This window comes from Cupressus sempervirens, chromosome 2, assembly GCF_028749045.1.
Source record: "Cupressus sempervirens isolate cs-2001-9-10 chromosome 2, ASM2874904v1, whole genome shotgun sequence".
Taxonomy (NCBI): Eukaryota; Viridiplantae; Streptophyta; class Pinopsida; order Cupressales; family Cupressaceae; genus Cupressus; species Cupressus sempervirens.
The window spans coordinates 273,907,719-273,926,894 of NC_143119.1; the positions used below are offsets into that span (position 1 = coordinate 273,907,719).

Consider the following 19,176-nt stretch of genomic DNA (forward strand, 5'->3'; position numbering starts at 1 on the left):
ACGAACTTTAACAAGGCTTGGACATTCTTTCCTCCCCTAGGTGGATTTTATGCTTGGCAAGCTAATTTCACTTTCTACCTCAGGTAGACTTCATCATCCTTAAGCCATTGTCATTTTACCAAGACGAAGTTGATCATATGTTGGACATTTCCATGTCTTGCCTAGGCAAAATTCCTTATGGCATAAGACATGGCCATTTTCCTTCATGACAAACTTCAATTGGCCTAAGCAATGTCCATCTCCATTTAGAATTTTTTGTACCATTTACACTTGATACATTCTGTTGGTCATTTTCAACGTTTTAGGAATCAATTTTTTACTCTAAAGTCAAGAAGCCATTGCCCTAACTAGCCTTTCCAAAAATAAAAAATAAAACAAGGGGTCCCCAAAAATAGGAAAAACTTTCTAAACATAGTCATTTTGGGGATCATGCTTGAAGTGCCAAAAAACAAAACTTCCTAAAAATAGGGAAGGGCTAAAAAGAAAAAAAATTTAAAATAGAATTTTTTGTCCAAATTATTTTAAATCAAAATGTAATTTTCATCCCTCAAGCCTTCTAAGAACTTTGATGGTGCTCTCACATTGTTCCTGTGTTGATTTTCCTAATCAACTTTGATGACCAATTGAAAACTATATCTCCAAACTCTCAACAATTCATAACTAAAACCCCTAAAAACAAAAAAACGTAAGGGTCCCCATTTGCAATGGAGTGGTGTGTGAAAAGGTCACAACAATACACAACCTAAACTGAAACTCTATCAAAGTCACTAGAGTAAGTAAGAACTCAAAATGTACTAGCTAACTAATACGTAAAGAAGTAGAATACGGTCCTTTTTTGGTTGAATTAGATATCCTATCCCACAATAACTATCACTAGTCTAAAGACTAAATTACTAGGCTCTCTAATTTAGGTTTGTGTGCCCACAATTGGAGAGCTTAGTTCAAGAGTGTGCAATGAAGCACCTAAGTGTGTACAAGGAGCGCCCTAGACACCTCAGGTTCCCTAAGGGTACGCACCCATCCAAAGCACTCTCTAGACACTCTTAACTGTTCCCTAGCCCACTCCTGCGAGCATCATTGCTTTAACACCACAAAAATATTACAATAATACTTTTTAGATGTCAACTAAACCCTAAAATAGCTCCTTATGCTCAATTTGATCCATATGAAACTTCATTTACTTCCAAAACACATCTATTGAGTGTTCCAACTTGGATTCATCTATTGCAAAGCTTGATAGAGTCACAATAGATTATGATGAGGAGACACTTGCACATGATGTACCTAGTGGGAGTGGCATTGCATTAGTTTGGTTCAAATGATGTTGAGCTTAAACCAAAGAATGATCTTGATCTAGATCCTTTTCATGATTAATGATGATTGAAAATAATTATACAAATTTTTATTGTATTTATTTCAATTCCTTAATTGTAATGATTTTTGTTTGAATCATAGCCCTAGACATATATGATATATATTATTTGGCATAATATCCAAATTTTCTTAGCTTACTGGCGCCTAGCAGGCATGCCTAGAAGTGTATGCTGGATGCTCTATGGGTGCCCTGTGGATGCACGCAGGAAGCACTTCCAGGCATGGCTGCTACACACTGGTAAGCCAGGAGTTATGAAGCTGTTACCATTGCAGATAGTTAAGATTCCTCTTAGTTAGATACAGATTTACTGTTTAGAATGACTTTCTTTTGCAGAAATTATTCAATAATCAAAGGCTAGGTATGGGTTACACACCTTTCTTTATTCAGATTAAGTAAATGATGAAGCATTACTCAACAGATGAAACAACTCCTTGAGCAAGAATAGATTGAGCTCAATGATAGAAGGCTAGGGTGTTATAACCATGCATTACAAAAGAACGTCACTGACATCATTGCAGATTCATAAATAAAATACAAAATTATAACTGTTACTCAGATTCGATATTGCTACGCAAATTCATAATTGATGTTCAGATTCATATCTGATATGCAGACTCATAAATGATATGCTGATGCATATATGAAGTGCAGATTCATATACGATATATGGATTCATATCTGAAATACAGAATCATAATGGATATGCTTGACTTTGGACTTCATTCTCCTATTCAAAACATAGTTTATGACTGCTAATGCAGATTATGTTCGATATGCAAAGTCTGTGATCTTATTCTTATATTCTTGTACAGTTTCCTATCTTGATTCTTATATTATGAAATTTATTTTTGTATGTTTCTTGCATTTCATTGCACAAATGCATGACGCATCCAAACCCATCCAAAATCCAAAAATAAAAATAAACCATGTACCCAATTGTCGCATCTGCATCCCAATCGGCAACTTTGAGATTTTCAAATATCAATTGACATTGAATATTTATCTTTATTGTACCATTTTGGCATTTGTAATTGATCAATGTTCAATTGTATTAGCAATTTTCTATTTTTTAAAACAAATTACGAATGTATATGTGTATGTGTCTTTGTATGTGTGCTTGTGTATGTTTATGTGCATGTGTGTGTGTGTGTGCATATGTATGCATGCATTATCAGCATTACACCAAAGGAAAAGCAATTGTCATACTGACATACCCATATATTGTATCCTTTCCCATACCATCACCAAAAACTTCGTTCAAAACTAAAACAAGAAACATGATTGCATTGCATCTCACATGGTTATTTAATTTTCTTAATGGAAAGTTTATTCATGACTACACATATATATAAGTCATGACGTGTAACACAAAAATACTCTACAAAAGATACTATTCACAAAAAAATGCAATATATATGAATTGTGAATTTGACTCATAGTCAATTGTAATTTAATTAACAGAAATAGAAATCAAAAACAAATTATCAATTGTCTTTTCAGTAAAGAATTGCTTTAGCTATAAATTCCAATGTTCATTGGATTGTACAAGGTTTACAGAACAGTTGAAAATGCCATATTCATGTAACAAAGAATGAGTTTGATTATAGTTACTTGTGCTTCCTAATGATGGATTATAATTTAGCTGCCATGTTCATCTAACAAATGATAAGAGTTAAAGCATGGTGTAATGCCCCCTTTCAGGATCACCTTTACTCTATCTTAAATTCACAAATCCAAATGAAATAGGTGCCTGAATGTAGTTAGAGATGTAATTCTCACTCAAATAAAATGAGATAAGCTGTATAAATATTTGAAGTCCCATTTCTCATATCAGGTTGAACGCTTAGATCAGTCTCCTTTATCAAATGGAATTTTTCTTCATAGTTTTCTCTCAAAATATGAATAGTACTCTTTTATTGTTGCTCCACCCTTTGTTGCTCCCCAGATTGTTGTCCCTTGGATGTACTCAAATCAATCTCCACTTTATATCATCCAACGTGGGAGAGAATCAAACCTCTTCATCATAGTTGCCCATTGAAATGGTCACAACCTTCCAAAATTACCACCATTCGGATGAGTCACAGCCCTTCATAATTAATGCCTTCTTGAAAGAGTCACAAACCTTTATAGTTAGCACCTTTTTGAAGAGTCACAGCCCTTCAGCATTTATGCTTTTTGAATTAGTCAAAACACTTCATAAGTGTCCCTCATTGAAAGGGTTACAATCCTTTGTAATTATCACCTTTTCGAAGAGTCACAACTATTCATAAGTTTTTCCCTTTGAAGAAGTCACTTCCTTTTTTCTTCTCATTTCACTTTTCCCTTCTATTAATTTTGCCTCACTTCACACCTTCCCTTTTCTCTTCCCTCTTCTCTCCCACTCTGCAAACGAAGTTCTCTTCTCCCTTTTTATAGCTTGAGGGAGCTGTAACTTTTCATTTCATGCCTTTTAACCCTTCATTAACTTAACTAAATTTAAATATGCTATATTTTCTTTTTATTATCATAAATTATTAGTAATTCCAATTTCAAAATGGGGACATCACAATCTACCCTTTCCAAAATTGTGTGCCCTCAAGCAATGATTAAATGGTCATGGAATCCCATCCGTAATCCACTTTCTATTGCGCAACTCTGAAAATAGCATATATATTTACTCCCCTACTTTGAATGTGAATTATGATTGATAGTAGAAACTTGGCAAAACCTAACTTGACACAAGTATTTGCACCCTGCTTCGATGCTTGGGGACCCTTGGACATCTCGAAAGATCAAGGAACTCCCAGGGGAATCGTAGACATTGAAAATGATTCATATGATACTACTCATTTTAATCATCTTTATGATATGTGATTGTTTGATAGAAGAAAAATATAAATATAAATTCTATTTGTTAAATAATAGGAATTTTGATTTTTGAATGTTACTATAATATTGGGCCCATTACTATGTATCATAGTTGGAAAACTCGACAAAGACAAAACCTCACCAAAGCATTAAAAAAATCAATTAAAACTCAGCCAATTTTTGGGAAAAACTCAGTAAAAAACTTAGGAACTTAAAATAAAACTTAAATTTAATAAGAAATGCCTTTCTATACAAAATTCAATAAGAAGATGCATCCAATTAGTCAATTAATGCGAATACAAAAGAAACAAGCTAAGTCTAGATATATTTAAATGCAAAGTGGTTACAAAATAGCATTCTAATGAGGAATGTTGATGGCTGGAACAAAAATAGTGAATAGTTTCTATAAAACTAAAAGTAAATACATCATTACAATTGCATCTTCCTCTTCCCAAATTTAGTAAAACCTAAGGGAGAGGTACAACTAGACAGCCTAATACTAGAAGCCTCCACTGGACATGAGTGTCTTGTTATATGAAGCCTAATCTGACTCAGAAGTTAATTTTTTGCCACTATTATCAGCACGGTTTCCCCAGATTTTTTCAACCAGGCTTTGGTGTTAATTCTGTAGTTATCTAAAGTAGATAAATCGAACTCAGATGTCAAAGGCTGATAGGCTAATATGGCATTTGTATTATACTGTTAATTACATAAATAAACAATTAATAAATACTATCATTATTCTGTTTTATATTTTTCTGCCAAATTACATTTCATATGCTTAATCACTCTCTCAATCGCAGGAAATATATAATCATCTCTAATTAATGAATCAGTTAGCTTTGCAAAAGGTAGGTAGTGGTTCAAGTGAAAGGTTGCTAACAGTTCAACCAAGAAATCGTGTCCTCTCAGCCCCAGATCGACATATATGTACAGTGTGCAATCTCATTCCAAGGCATAATGATATACAAATACAATTACATCAATCCCAAGGCAGATCGAGATGCATATATATGCAGAGCTATATGTGATATAAAGCATAGGAAATCGATACATATTCGGATCGTGTTTATTGGAAGATGCTGTCATATACAGTCAAGGTTGATGAATATATATAATCAAATTCAAATTGTGATTCTGCAGCAGTTTGATCCTTCGTAAAGGAAGATAATTATATATATTACAGTATCATTGTATTGTTGTGTTAGATTTGTGTGAATCGTCTTATATCTTACTTATCACTAATCTGATCTTTAAAATGCACATTTGGGGGCAGCATCCCCAAGAGAGGGTCAAGAGCCAAAACTGATTTTTATAATTGTACAAACATATCTGGAGTTATTTTTCCCCCTCTCAAAAAAATTCGAGTGAAGAAATCAGAAATGAAATTGACTGGGGCCAATTTTGCTTTTAAACACTTATTTTGGATTGTGGCCAAGTTTTAATGTAAACCTCACTAAGTTTTTGGCAAAAACTCAGCGAGTTTTGGTGCAAGTAAAAGTCACAAAAACTCACCAGGCCCAAAACGCAGCAAGTTTTTGCAACTTGCCAAGTACTCTTCAAGTGTTCCATATATGCTTTGTTGAATGTTCAATGATTCTGATTCATGTTGCAACTTTGCTATGTTCAAGTATTTCAAGGTATGTTATACTGAAATCAATCCATAGCTAGCACTTCAAGTTCTATATGTATAGTATGCAGCACCCTCCTCCCCTCCCCCCACACCACCACAGCCATCCCAAATCGAGGTTCCTTATTTTCCCATCCTGGAAACTCATCCCAATGTCCCAACCTCCCCCCACACCAAGATTAGACTAGCAATTAGCTATGATTATTCTTTGTTAAATCTGGTCAATTTATCTAAAGATTTTCGCCAACCTTTATCCGTTCAAAAAATTGAAATGCTGCAAAACCATGAAATTCTACTGCTGTGGGGTGAATAATCTTGTGATGATAGTAGCAGACTATCATCACTAATGGCTTCATTTTAAATCCCACCTGGCATCAATTTATGTGGTGCAAAAATAATATCAAAACGTACGACAAGTTGCCTTTAGGCGTACATTATATGGCATACTGTGCAAGTAATAAATGCAATATCGAGTGGTTTTTGTTTCCTTCTTAAATTGTCAGTAACCAATGAAAAAACAACCGTCAAATACCGATGCTGGCATCAGACCTTGAATTCTGGCAGGTTTCTTGACACTACAAAAACCTATCAGCTAATTAACAATACTGTCACTATAAAACAAGTTGTTTCATCCACATTATTATTTGGTTGTTCAATATTTAATATTTATTGAATACAAGACAATATTGTTAATGTTTTCCATCTCATATCACTTCTTTATTAATTGCTCAGCTATAATGTGAGTCGGTCAATAATGAATCAGATAGTTTAACCTTATATTTTATTTATTTTCATATTTAGATTTTACTATTATTTATTATTAATTCCTATTTTGGAAAGGGACATCACAGAAGGCTCACTGTGCAGGTTTGAAGCTGTAGCTGACACAATTTATGGTATTTTCACATCAGTCTAAGAATCTTTGGTTTCAGATGCTGCAACAGGTACTTTTCTTAAAAACGAGTTTCACCAAGTGGTTATTGTAACAAGCTCATTGCATTCCTAAAGTATATATCAGTATTTTACAGCAGTGTCTTTTCAAATAAATGTTTGTTTGTTAAGTTGTTTGGCAAAACTTTCCTATGCGAAAAAATGTGGGTGTTCTTACAAAGTATTACTGTGATAACAGAGAAAATTAATAAATACAAACCGTTTGTCAAATGTGAATTGTAAGTAGGACTTCATCATTCCATGTTTCAAGAGAAGGAATTGCCACTTATGTTTTATGCACAAGTTGACTATCGTATTCTGCAAGTAACTAAACATGGTTCCTATGTAGATAGCAATGTCTTCTTTGGAAACAAACTTTATACAAGAACACAAGATAAAGCTAACTTACGGTCTGTGTGAAAATGAGTAAGGAACCAATGACTGCAATCTCCACTTAGATAACGAAAAGCATCCTGAAATGAATGAAACAAACAACCGATCAACCATTAAAAGTATTCATACACTATCTACAATTGTAAACTGTAACCATCACTGTTTATATAAACAACATTAGTACAGAAAGTTAACTTGAAAAAATTTATGGACAACATGAATAATTAAACAAGAACCAAAAAAAACTTCGTTACATGCTTAAAATTTAAACCACAAATTAAAGCTAAAGGAGGAATCGCACTATGAATAGGAGTTTGAGTTGGCTATTTTTTTATTATAGAGTAACCTATTTGTAGGTATTTCCAAAGTTGGTATTTGATGGAAAACTTTATCACCAAATGCAACTCTTTTGGGTAGAAACCAATTTTTTATAAGAATGACAGCATTTATCATTGAATGCAACTCTTATGAATGGAATAGTGGGTACATGATTTTAAAATTAAAAACAATGAAATATTGCAAAACTCATTAAGGTTGCAGTCAAAATTTCAAATAAAAAGTGGACAAAAATGAAAGAATCATAGTTGACAGATTTTAGCCTATATAACATAGTTTTGCCAAAATTGGATAGGGGGCTGAATTCCAAGACATTATGTATTAACCATCCAACTTTTTAAAGTGCTCAAGTTTGTTTTCCAATCAAGTAATTTGTTGTTTTCTGTTTCAGATTGCTTTTTAGATAATGCTCAAACCTATAAGTTATAACTAAATAAACTCAATAACAAACAAGAGGAAGGGGGGTCTTGATGCCTTCACCATCCAACAATACACTAGTATGGAATAATAAGAGATGATTACAACAATTCTTCAATCAATATACATGTCATATTTAAACAAGTTAATTTAGATATTTTTATTTGTTAGTTTATAAGTTGTCCTTCATAACTACTCTTGGGATCAGCACAGATCAAGTTAGATATGTTCGGTAAAGAAATGTGATGTCATATTTTCTAATTTTATGTCTTTTAGGGTTCATCAACCTGATTTGCTGCAAGATTGAATAGTTACTCTCAAGATCAAAATTATATGTTTAGTTCACATTCACCTCAGTTCCTATATCTCTGAGTTTCACTTGATATCCAAGACTTCCTTGAAATGACAACTATGGAGTATCTAGCAGATTTTTAAACAAGCATTTTCTGAATTTAAGCCTCTATTACAAAACCTTCTTATTCCTACATTTGTTAAAAATATTCAAATGTAAAATCCCAGATACAATGCCAAGACTACTAGTCGCTTGTAATGATCATCTAGTGGCTAGTTTTCAACAACAATTTAGAATTGTGGAAAATTGTTAAATAATTGAGAGCTTAGCATTGGAATTCTACTCGGACTTGTTTTTCAGATTTCTTTCTATTACTCGTTCTATTAAGCCTATGAAAGAACATTCTATTACTACAGCCCACTGCCTACCACACACACAATCTCCAACAGGAATTAAACTTAAGACTTTGTACTTTTGTGGTAACACAGGTACCTGCTCTGTATGAGCAGAAGCATTAAACCTTGGATTCTTATACATAAATTCAAAAAAAATGAAGGAATCCCACTTCACCTCATGCATTTTGTATCACATCCATCAGCAAGGAAGGTGTGCATGTTCTTAAGAAAATTCATTTTAGCAATCTCTGACTTCTTTAAAACAGATAGTAGAGTGTTTTTTATTAATACCATTATTGTCCTTTTAACAGAAGGCAAACATATAAGTATGCAAACAAAGCAAATTGAATAAATGGGCATCAACACCCTGATTCTAGCCCAGTTGTTAAAATAACTTAACCCACTTAATGCACTTATTGTTAATACCAAATGGCTAAGCTATTAAGTGTGAGGAGTCAACAACTCCACACAGTTGTTTGTAACTTTGTAGGACTTTTTCCTGCATGATTATTGCAATGCAAAAACATCTGCGAAAGTAGATTGGTTGAAAAGTACAAGAGGATGTGATACATACCACTCGAAATGGTGTTCCTGGAACACACAGCCATTCAGGGATGCCTGTGAGAGTGGTAGCAATGGAACCATTTTTATTTCGATCTCTTTTCCGGCCAGATACTGTTGTCTTTCTGTCTGCTTGTTGATGCTTATTGACAAGGCAATCAACTTGCCGAACGGATGAAGGACCTTGAAAAAATGCTGTAATCAATTTGTTGCCTGATTCTCTTGACTTAGACTTCTCATCCATATTTACTACTTCTTTGACAGCATTTGTATTTACCCCCCTTGAACAAGTAGTTCCTTTTCTTAGTTCATGAAGTGCATGCACTATCTTCTTCCTTGGACCAAGCGTCACAATACCAAGACTGCTAAGGTCCTATCATAAAGAGGGGCATACAAGGTAATATGTTCAACAAAATACATGGTGAAAAACCTGATATGCTAAACTGTCTTATAAGCTGAAAAGACTCCTTTACATGCAGATGAGATAGCTTTTGTACGAAATTATAGGTAAAACACAACACAGTAAGGAAAGCCTCATTTAAGGGAAGGACAGCATACCTCTTCAGTAAGCAATTGAAGAGTATCCCAGTCAATCTCCTCCTTAATAAAAAGGTCAGCATATCTACAGAGGCCTAAAGTGTCCAGCCATTTAACAACTCGACTAACATCGGCAACAGTCTTGGGAATATCTTCCTGTGGAATATCACTCATACTAGCCACCTGCAGAATCCACATAAAAATGTGTATACTCAATCATTTATAAAACACAAAATTTAGTAATTAACATGATATAACAAAGCCTAAGATTTGTAACATAACAAACTATGAGCTTCCCCAACTGAAATAGAGTTGATCATATTATTGCTTCAAAGATTATTTATATAGGGAATGAAGATTTAATTGCAAACTACATCATGAAGAAACAAACACAAAGCACGCCACAAGGAAAAATACAAGCAACTCCATAATTATGTTGAGACCATTATGCCCAATTCCATGCTGAATTCCATTGTGAGAAATTCCATATAGCAAAGAAACATTATCTACCAATGATGAGGTACAACTCTCAATATGCAATCTGTCAGTTTTGAAGGAATTAATTGTCAAAATAAAACATTAACATAAAGATGCAAAGGCTTGGTTTGCATTATTGACCACAACATGCAAATTCTTGAATTAATAGGATGTTTATTGGAAAAGAAAGAAAGACAGTTTCAGACTTAGCTATTATATAGCATATGCAAATGCTATGTCTTCAAAGCGCTATGGCTTTCTTGGTTTGGGAAATGTGGTTTTGTGGTTTGAGAACCCTCATAAGACCCCTTAGTATCTCATTGTGCATTATTTTGATGTATTTGGGGGAGCTTTCCTATGCCACTTGATGGTTCTGGGTTTCATCCTCAAAATCCCTTAATGGTTTCTTCCAACTGGTCCTTTATCGTGCTTATGCTGGATGCTGACAGTTTGCAAGGGCCCAACATTGGTCATGGCTGTTTTTGGTAAGGTTTGTGTTGGGTTGGGGTGTCCCTTAAAACCCTATGTTCTCTTTGTCAAGGATGTTAGTTTGTTGTTATAAACTTATAAGGCTTTGACCTAGTGCTCTTTTCTCTGTGCAGTTGGTGATTTTCTAGTCTTTAATCATTAGTTGTTGGTTAACAATGTCTTATCTCTTGCAGTGATTCATCTTGACAGGGTTCCAAATCCCCCTTGAAATCTGCTTGTATAAGGTTTCGAACCTATCTTTCTCTTAATCAAAAACATTAACCTTAAAAGTTTAAAGGTTCAATAAAAAAATCTCAAATGTGATAGTGACAAAGTATTCAAACTTACTTTACATATTTCATATTAGATTAATAAAAATGTCAATGTGTCAAGGAGTAGAAAACTCAAAATTCATATTTCATATTAGATTAATAATTACTGTTACTTATTGAAATTCAAAAATATTGATAGTTTGATGTTGATACATAAGTCAATGGATATGAGAATGAAGAAGGTATGCATGGATGTGTCCCTATAAGATATTTGAAAAGGTTGGATTTTCTCAATGGCTTCTGTTGTTTCCAATAGTTGATTTGATGTTACACAAATATCTCTTGTTACCATTATCAAAATTATTGAAAACACCTGAAGACTGAGAGGGGGAGATGAATCAGTCTCTTATCAAACCCAATATGTAACTTTAAACAGCAGCAATGAAGGATAAAACATTCAACACCATTGCACAAGAGAATGACAGATTTACATGGAAAACCCAAGAAGGGAAAAACCACATGAGAATCAACTCACAATATATGTAAAATATTACAAAAGACCTGCTGCCAGACTTGCTGTCTAGAAAATTGACTCGGGGCAAGATATAAAGGATTTGCAAATTGAATATCACTTCTTCAAGGCAAGATACAAAAGGACCTAACGAACGGGCTCACTGCCTCTACACGAGATACATGAATGAAGGGCTTTCAATAAATTACTTCCAGCATTCTCCTTAGAATGGATATACTTTTGACATGATGTCACCAGCAACCATTATCAATTTAATTCCACAACTTCCATCACATGCTGCTACCTCTTCAAACTCACCTCTTCCACAATTCACATTCATTCAACACCCTTTGCAATTACTTCAACCTTCTATTTATACCATCTAGAACAATGTGAAGCAACAATTAGGTAGCCAGAACAAGGGACAATGGGGGAAATCCCAAAAGTCGGCCACCAAAACATAATTGTGGGGAAAGGAATCATGTCTAAGAGATAAAGAGAAGCCAAACAACATAACACAATATCCAATGTGATCCCAAACATCACATGTGCTTGGAGCACATCCTTTAAAGTTAGGAACAGAGTACTGGATAGCAACATTTAGTCAGCAAAAAATGAAACCAGAGGATCTCCAAGCAACCAAGTCAATACATCATTAACTGCAATCAGGAACATGACATGAGCTAGAAGAAATATACCAGGTCAGCCAGATAGGCACAAACAACCCTGTAAACCAACTTGAAACACAATGCAACACCAAAAAGCAAAATTATTACTATGAGGACCACATATAGATGTTCCTTAGACATCCAACATCATTCCCAAGAACTTACATCATATTTCTTCAACAGTCAAGTTGCCACCACCATTTTTACACAAAATTCTACATAATTGGAAGGCCAGGAAGACACAATCCCAAGCACATCATCAAAAACATGCTTATGATGCATATCTCTATTGGAAAATTGAGCTAAGGTGTTGCACAAATGCTATGAATATCCCCTCTAAGCCACAAACACTGCAACCATTAATGCAAAGAAATGTGGATCATTTCCCAAACCAATCCTAACAGACACCAAAATTGCCAATGCATTGTATTCTTCTATAACATCAACAACAACAACAACACAAACTTGAAAAGATAGGAATGCATCATACACAAAACACACAATCTATGTTCCAAACCGCAAGGTCATACCAATAAATGCAAAGTAATTCGGAGCATTCTTCTAGGAAATTGTCAAAGTACTTTTTTGCAAACACACTCTTCAACATTCTTCAAAGTTCAAAAATGCTTCAATTGTTCATCACAAAAATCCTAGCATCAAGCTTATAAACCTCATCATAATGCTTATGCTCATCATCTTAACACTGACTTTGATCATTAACATGCATACTACTGCAAAACTTCTGATCTTCAATACAACAACAACCTCTCGTAGACAACATGGCATAGAGAACACTTGCATAGTACCTACCATCTGCAGCACCTCAATACCAAAGAACCAATACCTCTGGTATACAACCAGCTTTTACTTAACTTTCCACATGTTCACAGCCATATCAACAAAGGACAATCACCATCACAGCACAATGACTGACAACTGCAACATCCATCAAGCAAAGGGTTGACGCAAAAAGGACAACACCAAATGCCACTAGCACATGTCAGCATCAGCACTTATCAATGTCATCATCAAGTACTCAACATCCAACAGGCAGAGGGTTGAAATCAATGACAACACCAACTGCCAACAATGACCTCCTTTAAAGAACAGCAATCAGTAAATCATGACGCTACAAGAAAAGTGAATAACCATACACCATTGATGAGTCTTTCTAGTTAGGCAATTGAGTAGATTGATCGGAAGACTGCTATCATTATCATTACAAACAAGTATTAATGATTTCGCAAGGGTGATGACAGAAGCTAAGAATCAGAATTTTTATAAAATCTTCCACCATAAGTATTTTAGCAGGAAAATTTAATTTTGGGTTAAGAGATTTTGGAGACAATGGCTAGAAGAACCTTGTATCAAGACATTTCCAGAGATGCCCCCAATACTAGAGACGTGTCTCACAAGTGGTAGACGTGTTTCCTAGCAACCATGGTATTGTACATTTGTTCAAGCTCTTAAGAATGGCGACATGAATAGCCAAGGCAAATTAAAATATAGACACACATTAAATGGATAGAACTCCTTCAAATTTACATTGTGTTTTTGAACAAAAGGGTGGCAAATCTAACATAGGGGCAGATGCCTTCAATAGGTGAATTCTTATGCTAATTGAGCTTGAAGCAAAAGTCATTGGATTCGAATCAATGAAAGACTTATATGGAGGGGATTCAGATTTTTGACAAGCATGGGTAGCATGTAAAAAACAAACAACTATTGATAGAACTCTTGGACTAGAATATGGGATGGTTAAATGAAAGAGGTTGTGCAAACCTCAAGGTTCACTGTGAGACAATCTCTTTGAGGAGAAATGTATCGGTGGCCTTGTAACGCCCTATTAGGGAACCCAAACGAAATTAACCTATTATGTGATGCAGGAGCATCTTGGGTTTCAATCCTGCACATTAGTTCATTCTGCCTAGTTCCAATTGGGCCGACTTTGCTCACATTTAATTTTGGTATAGTTAATTATATTTGATGAGGGCCGACTTGTGGTTTCTCTATGTTCTAGAATTATCCGTAAGCCATTTTGGCAAGTATAAGTAGGGTGTTTAGGTTTAGGGTTAGGGCAGATTTTTGAGGAGAGTTCAAAAGAAAAAGAGATATGTGGATTTAAAAAGCTGATTTGGAGATCTGAAAGTTGTACATTTGTAATTGGCCGTAACCCAGAAAGCCTTACAGCTGGGCATGTATGCTGAATATTTGATAAATCAATAAATATATCCTTGTTCTCTCTTTCCTTGGTGTTGTTCCTCGTGTTATCTTCTGTTGTGTTAACTCTTGCAGGGTGGCTTGGATAGCTAGGTTTACCTTTGGCCCTAGTTATTCATCCTTTGCCTGCATCAGTTGGTATCAAAGCCCGAAGTTCATCCTTGTGGAGATTGGATCGTGTAGAACCCTGAGTTGGATCTGGTTGTAGGGTGGCAGATCTGTGGATTTGACCTATAACTTGCAGAGGGTTACGATCTTGCAGGAACCTGATTTGTAAAGATGGTTCGTGGTAGAGGAAATAATGTTGATAACGCTATATTGGATCAGTTAAGACAAATTGCAGTCAGATTAGATGTTGTGGAGACAGCCCAGAGGAGAGGAGCGCATCTTGAAGATGTAAGTGATGATGAAGCAGCAGCACCAAACCATAATCTAGAACCTGAAGAAGATCGAGATGAGGAAAGATTGTTGCGATTATTGTCTAGGGCAAATTCAAAGCCTGTTGTAGAAGTTGTTCCTTATGATGGGAAATTGGATACAAATACTATGCTGGATTGGATCTCTGATATGGAGAAGTTCTTTGAGTATGAAAACACTCCTGATAATAGAAAGGTGAAGATTGCAATCACTAGGCTGAAAGGTCATGCATCATTATGGTGGGAGCACTTGCAAACTGATAGACAAAGGAGAGGAAAGGAGAAGATAAGAACTTGGCCAAAGATGGTGAACAAGGTAAAGAACAAATTTCTTCCTATTGATTACCAAGTTAGCTTATTGAGAAAGATACAAAATTTGAAACAAAGGGACATGACTGTGAAAGAATATATCGAGGAATTCTATAGATTGGACATCAGATCTGGACATGTGGATGATGATGTTGAGAAAATTGCAAGGTACATTAATGGATTGAGATCTGGAATTCAAGATGAGATAAGTTTTGTGAAGTTGGAAAGTGTGGAAGAAGCATACCAGTATGCCTTGAAGGCTGAGGAGATCTTGACAAAGAAGCATGAACAAAAACAAAGAGGTAGAGGTGGTAGATTCCAAAGAGGTAGAGGTAGATCTTATGGAGAAGTAGTAGATCTGACAATTCTATGCAAGATAAAGTCAAATCTGAATGGAAGAGTGATGATAAAGGCAAGACCGAATGGAAAGGTGGTAATTCTTACCAAGGAGGCACTAATTCTTACCGGGGAAGACGTAATTCCTATTCTAGTAGTGGATTTCATGGTAATTGTTTTAGATGTGGCAAAGAAGGGCATAGATCTTTTGAATGTAGATCCTCTGAAAGTGGACAGAATAATAGAAACGCTGTGATTCAAGAAGACATTGAAAGTTCACCAAATGGACCTGAGGTTGGAGAAAATCTAATGGTGAGAAGAACCTTATGTAATAAAAGTGATGAAGAACCTATTTTAAGGAGAAGTCTTTTCAAGACAAGATGTAAGATGGCTGGAAAATGCTGCAAAGTGATCATTAACAGTGGGAGTTCTACAAATCTGGCATCAGAGGAGTTGGTTACGAAGTTGCAGTTAGAGAGGCTGAAACATCCCAAACCTTATCATGTTTCATGGATCAAAGATGAGCATAAGATATTGGTAAGTGAGCAATGCCTTGTGAAATTTAAAATTGGACATTATGTTGATGAAGTTTTGTGTGATATTATGCCAATGGATTGTTGTCATATTTTGTTGGGTAGACCTTGGCAATATGATAGACATGCTGTACATGATGGAAGATTGAATCAATATACTCTTTGAGTGAATGGGAAGAAACAAACATTGTTGCCTTTGATTGAAGTTCCAAATGAGGTTAATTGTACTACTGTAAAGATTTGTATGGTTAATGGGAAACAATTTGAAAAGGAAGTGAAGAAGAATCAGGTTTGTTTTGCCATAATTTCAAGAAATTCAAGTTTTGTCAATGAAGGCCAAGTGCAAGAAAATAATGCTAACCAAGTGCCAGATAGTGGTGACCGAATGACAGATGGTAGTATTGACCAAGTGCCAGAAGAAATTGCAGAATTGCTCAATGAATATAAAGACATTATTGCTGATGATGTTCCTGATGGATTACCTCCAGTAAGAAGTATAAGTCATTGTATGAATTTGATTCCTAGAGCAAGTTTGCCAAACAAAGCACCATATAGATTGACACCTACAGAGAATGAAGAACTTAACAGACAAGTGCATGAGTTGTTGCAGAAAGGTTTGATTAGAGAAAGCTTGAGTCCATGTGTTGTACCTGTTGTATTAGCACCTAAAAAGAATGAACAATGGAGAATGTGTACTGATTCCAGAGCCATTAACAAGATAACAGTGAAATATAGGTTTCCTATGCCAATGATGGATGACATAATGGATTGTTTAAGTGGAGCAAAGTATTTTACCAAGATTGATTTGAGAAGTGGCTATCATCAGATCAAAATTAGAGAAGGTGATGAATGGAAGACTGCTTTCAAGACAAAAGATGGTTTGTATGAATGGTTGGTTATGCCTTTTGGTTTGACTAATGCACCTAGTACTTTTATGAGGTTAATGAATGAAGTTCTGAAAAGATTTTTGGGTAAGTTTGTGATTGTTTATTTGGATAATATTCTGATATTCAGTAAGACTAAGGAAGAACATCTTGAGCATATGAGACAAGTATTGCAGAGGTTGAAAGAGGAAAAGTTGTTGATTAATCTGAAAAAGTGTTCTTTTATGCAAGAGGAGATTGTGTATCTGGGATTTGTGATTTCAACTGATGGTTTGAAGATGGATCCTGAGAAGGTTAAAGCAATTTTGGAATGGCCTACACCTAAGAATGTGAGTGAGGTAAGATCATTTCATGGTTTAGCTAGTTTTTATAGAAAGTTTATAAAGAATTTTAGTGATGTTTGCAATGCTATGACTGAGACAATGAGGGAAGATTAAAAAGAATTCAAGTGGACACATGGAGCTAATAAGAGTTTTGAGACTGTGAAACAAAAGGTTGCAAAATCACCGGTATTGGCTTTGCCTGATTTCAACAAAGTATTTCAAGTTGAATGTGATGCAAGTGGTAATGCAATAGGAACTGTATTAAGTCAAGAAGGTAAGCCTGTTGCTTTCTTTAGTGAAAATTTGAATGATGCTAGAAGGAAATATTTTGTGTATGGTCAAGAGTTTTATGCTATTGTTCAAGCATTGAAGAAGTGGAGACATTACTTGATGCCTAAAGAGTTTGTGTTGTATACTGATCATAAAGCTTTACAATACTTGGGAAGTCAACATAAATTGAATCAAAGACATATGAAGTGGGTTGAATAGTTGTAGAGTTTTACATTTGTGATTAAGAATAAAAGTGGAGTTACTAACAAAGTTATTGATGCATTGAGTAGAAGACGTTCTTTGTTGACTGAAATGAAGGTTGAAGTTCTTGGTTTTGATGAGATGAAAGAGTTATACGATGCTGATCCTGATTTTTCTGAGGCATGGAGAGAGTGCAGAGCACCAAATCTGACAGATCACATAAGTAAGTATGATGAGTATTTCATTCAAGAAGGTATGTTGTTCAAAGGCATTCAGTTGTGTATTCCTAGAAGTTCTATGAGGTTGAATCTAATTAAGGAAAAGCATAGTGGTGGATTAGCTGGACATTTTGGAATTAATAAAACATTGGGTTTGCTGAAAGAAAAATATTATTGGCCACAAATGTATAAGGATGTTCAAAAATTTGTAAAGAGTTGTGGAGTTTGTCAAGTTGCAAAAGGAGTGAGTCAAAATATTGGTTTGTATACACCTATTATTGTTCCTGAGAAACCTTGGACTGATATTAGTATGGATTTTGTTCTTGGATTGCCTAAGACAATGAAAAGGTATGATTCCATATTTGTGGTAGTGGACAGATTTTCTAAGATGGCTCATTTTATACCATGTAAGAAGACCAAATGCTGAGCATGTTGCTGAACTTTTTTTTAAAGAGATTGTGAGATTGCATGGATTACCAAGAAAAATTATTTCTGACAGAGACAGTAAGTTTGTTGGATATTTTTGGAAGACTTTGTGGAAGAAGATGGGTACTGAGTTGAAGTTTAATTCTACATTCCATCCACAAACAAATGGACAAACAGAGGTTGTGAATAGAAGCTTGGGTAATTTGCTAAGATGTTTGATTGGGAATAAGCCAAGTAATTGAGAGATGGTATTGGCACAAGCTGAATTTGCATATAACAATTCTGTGAATAGGAGTACAGAGAAGACACCTTTTGAGATTGTTACTGGAATGCATCCTAGAAGCATATCAGATTTGAGAGATGTTGTTGGTGAAGAAAAGAGAAGCGTTGCAGGAGAAGAATTTATTGATTTTATGAAGTCTTTGCATAAGGAAGTGAAGTTGAGATTGGAACAAAGTAATCAGAAGTATAAAGAGAATACTGATCAGTCTAGAAGACACCATGATTTTCAGGTTGGTGATGAGGTGATGGTTCATCTGAAGAAAGGAAGATTCCCAGCTAGAACATACAGTAAGCTGAAGATGAAGAAATTTGGACCTTGTAAGATCTTGAAGAAGTTTGATAGTGGTAATGCTTATGAAGTTGAGTTACCTGATGACATGGATATATCTCCTATATTCAATATTGCTGATTTGTATAAGTATCATGAGTCAAAGGATGAAATTGTTCTACCTGATGATTATCCTAAGAAGCAAATCGAAGAGGTTGAACAGATATTGGATCAAAGAGTTGGTAAGAGCACAGAAGGAAAAGATTACTATGAATATTTGGTGAAGTGGAAGAATAGACCAATTGAAGATGCTACATGGATTTCTCAGTCTGAATTGGATTCAGCTCAGGGTGTGACACTTGCATGATTCAGGAGAATCAT

The 19,176-nt window shown here is 35.0% G+C and overlaps 1 protein-coding gene across 2 annotated transcripts in view; it reads right to left on the minus strand.

Annotated features, from left to right (window-relative positions):
- The window catches only part of LOC149572115 (sterile alpha motif (SAM) domain-containing protein), a 75,014-nt gene that overhangs the window by 46,029 nt on the left and 9,809 nt on the right, over positions 1 to 19,176 (minus strand). For both annotated transcript variants that reach the window (XR_016359900.1, XM_089813413.1), the window contains exons 2-4: positions 9,735 to 9,896; positions 9,190 to 9,549; positions 7,192 to 7,255 (exon numbers count right to left, since the gene is read on the minus strand). Coding sequence is in view for 1 of the 2 variants with exons in the window: in XM_089813413.1 (XP_089669539.1) it covers positions 7,192 to 7,255; positions 9,190 to 9,549; positions 9,735 to 9,896 (586 nt within the window). In the remaining variant the exon portion in view is untranslated. The remainder of the gene's footprint in view (positions 1 to 7,191; positions 7,256 to 9,189; positions 9,550 to 9,734; positions 9,897 to 19,176) is intronic.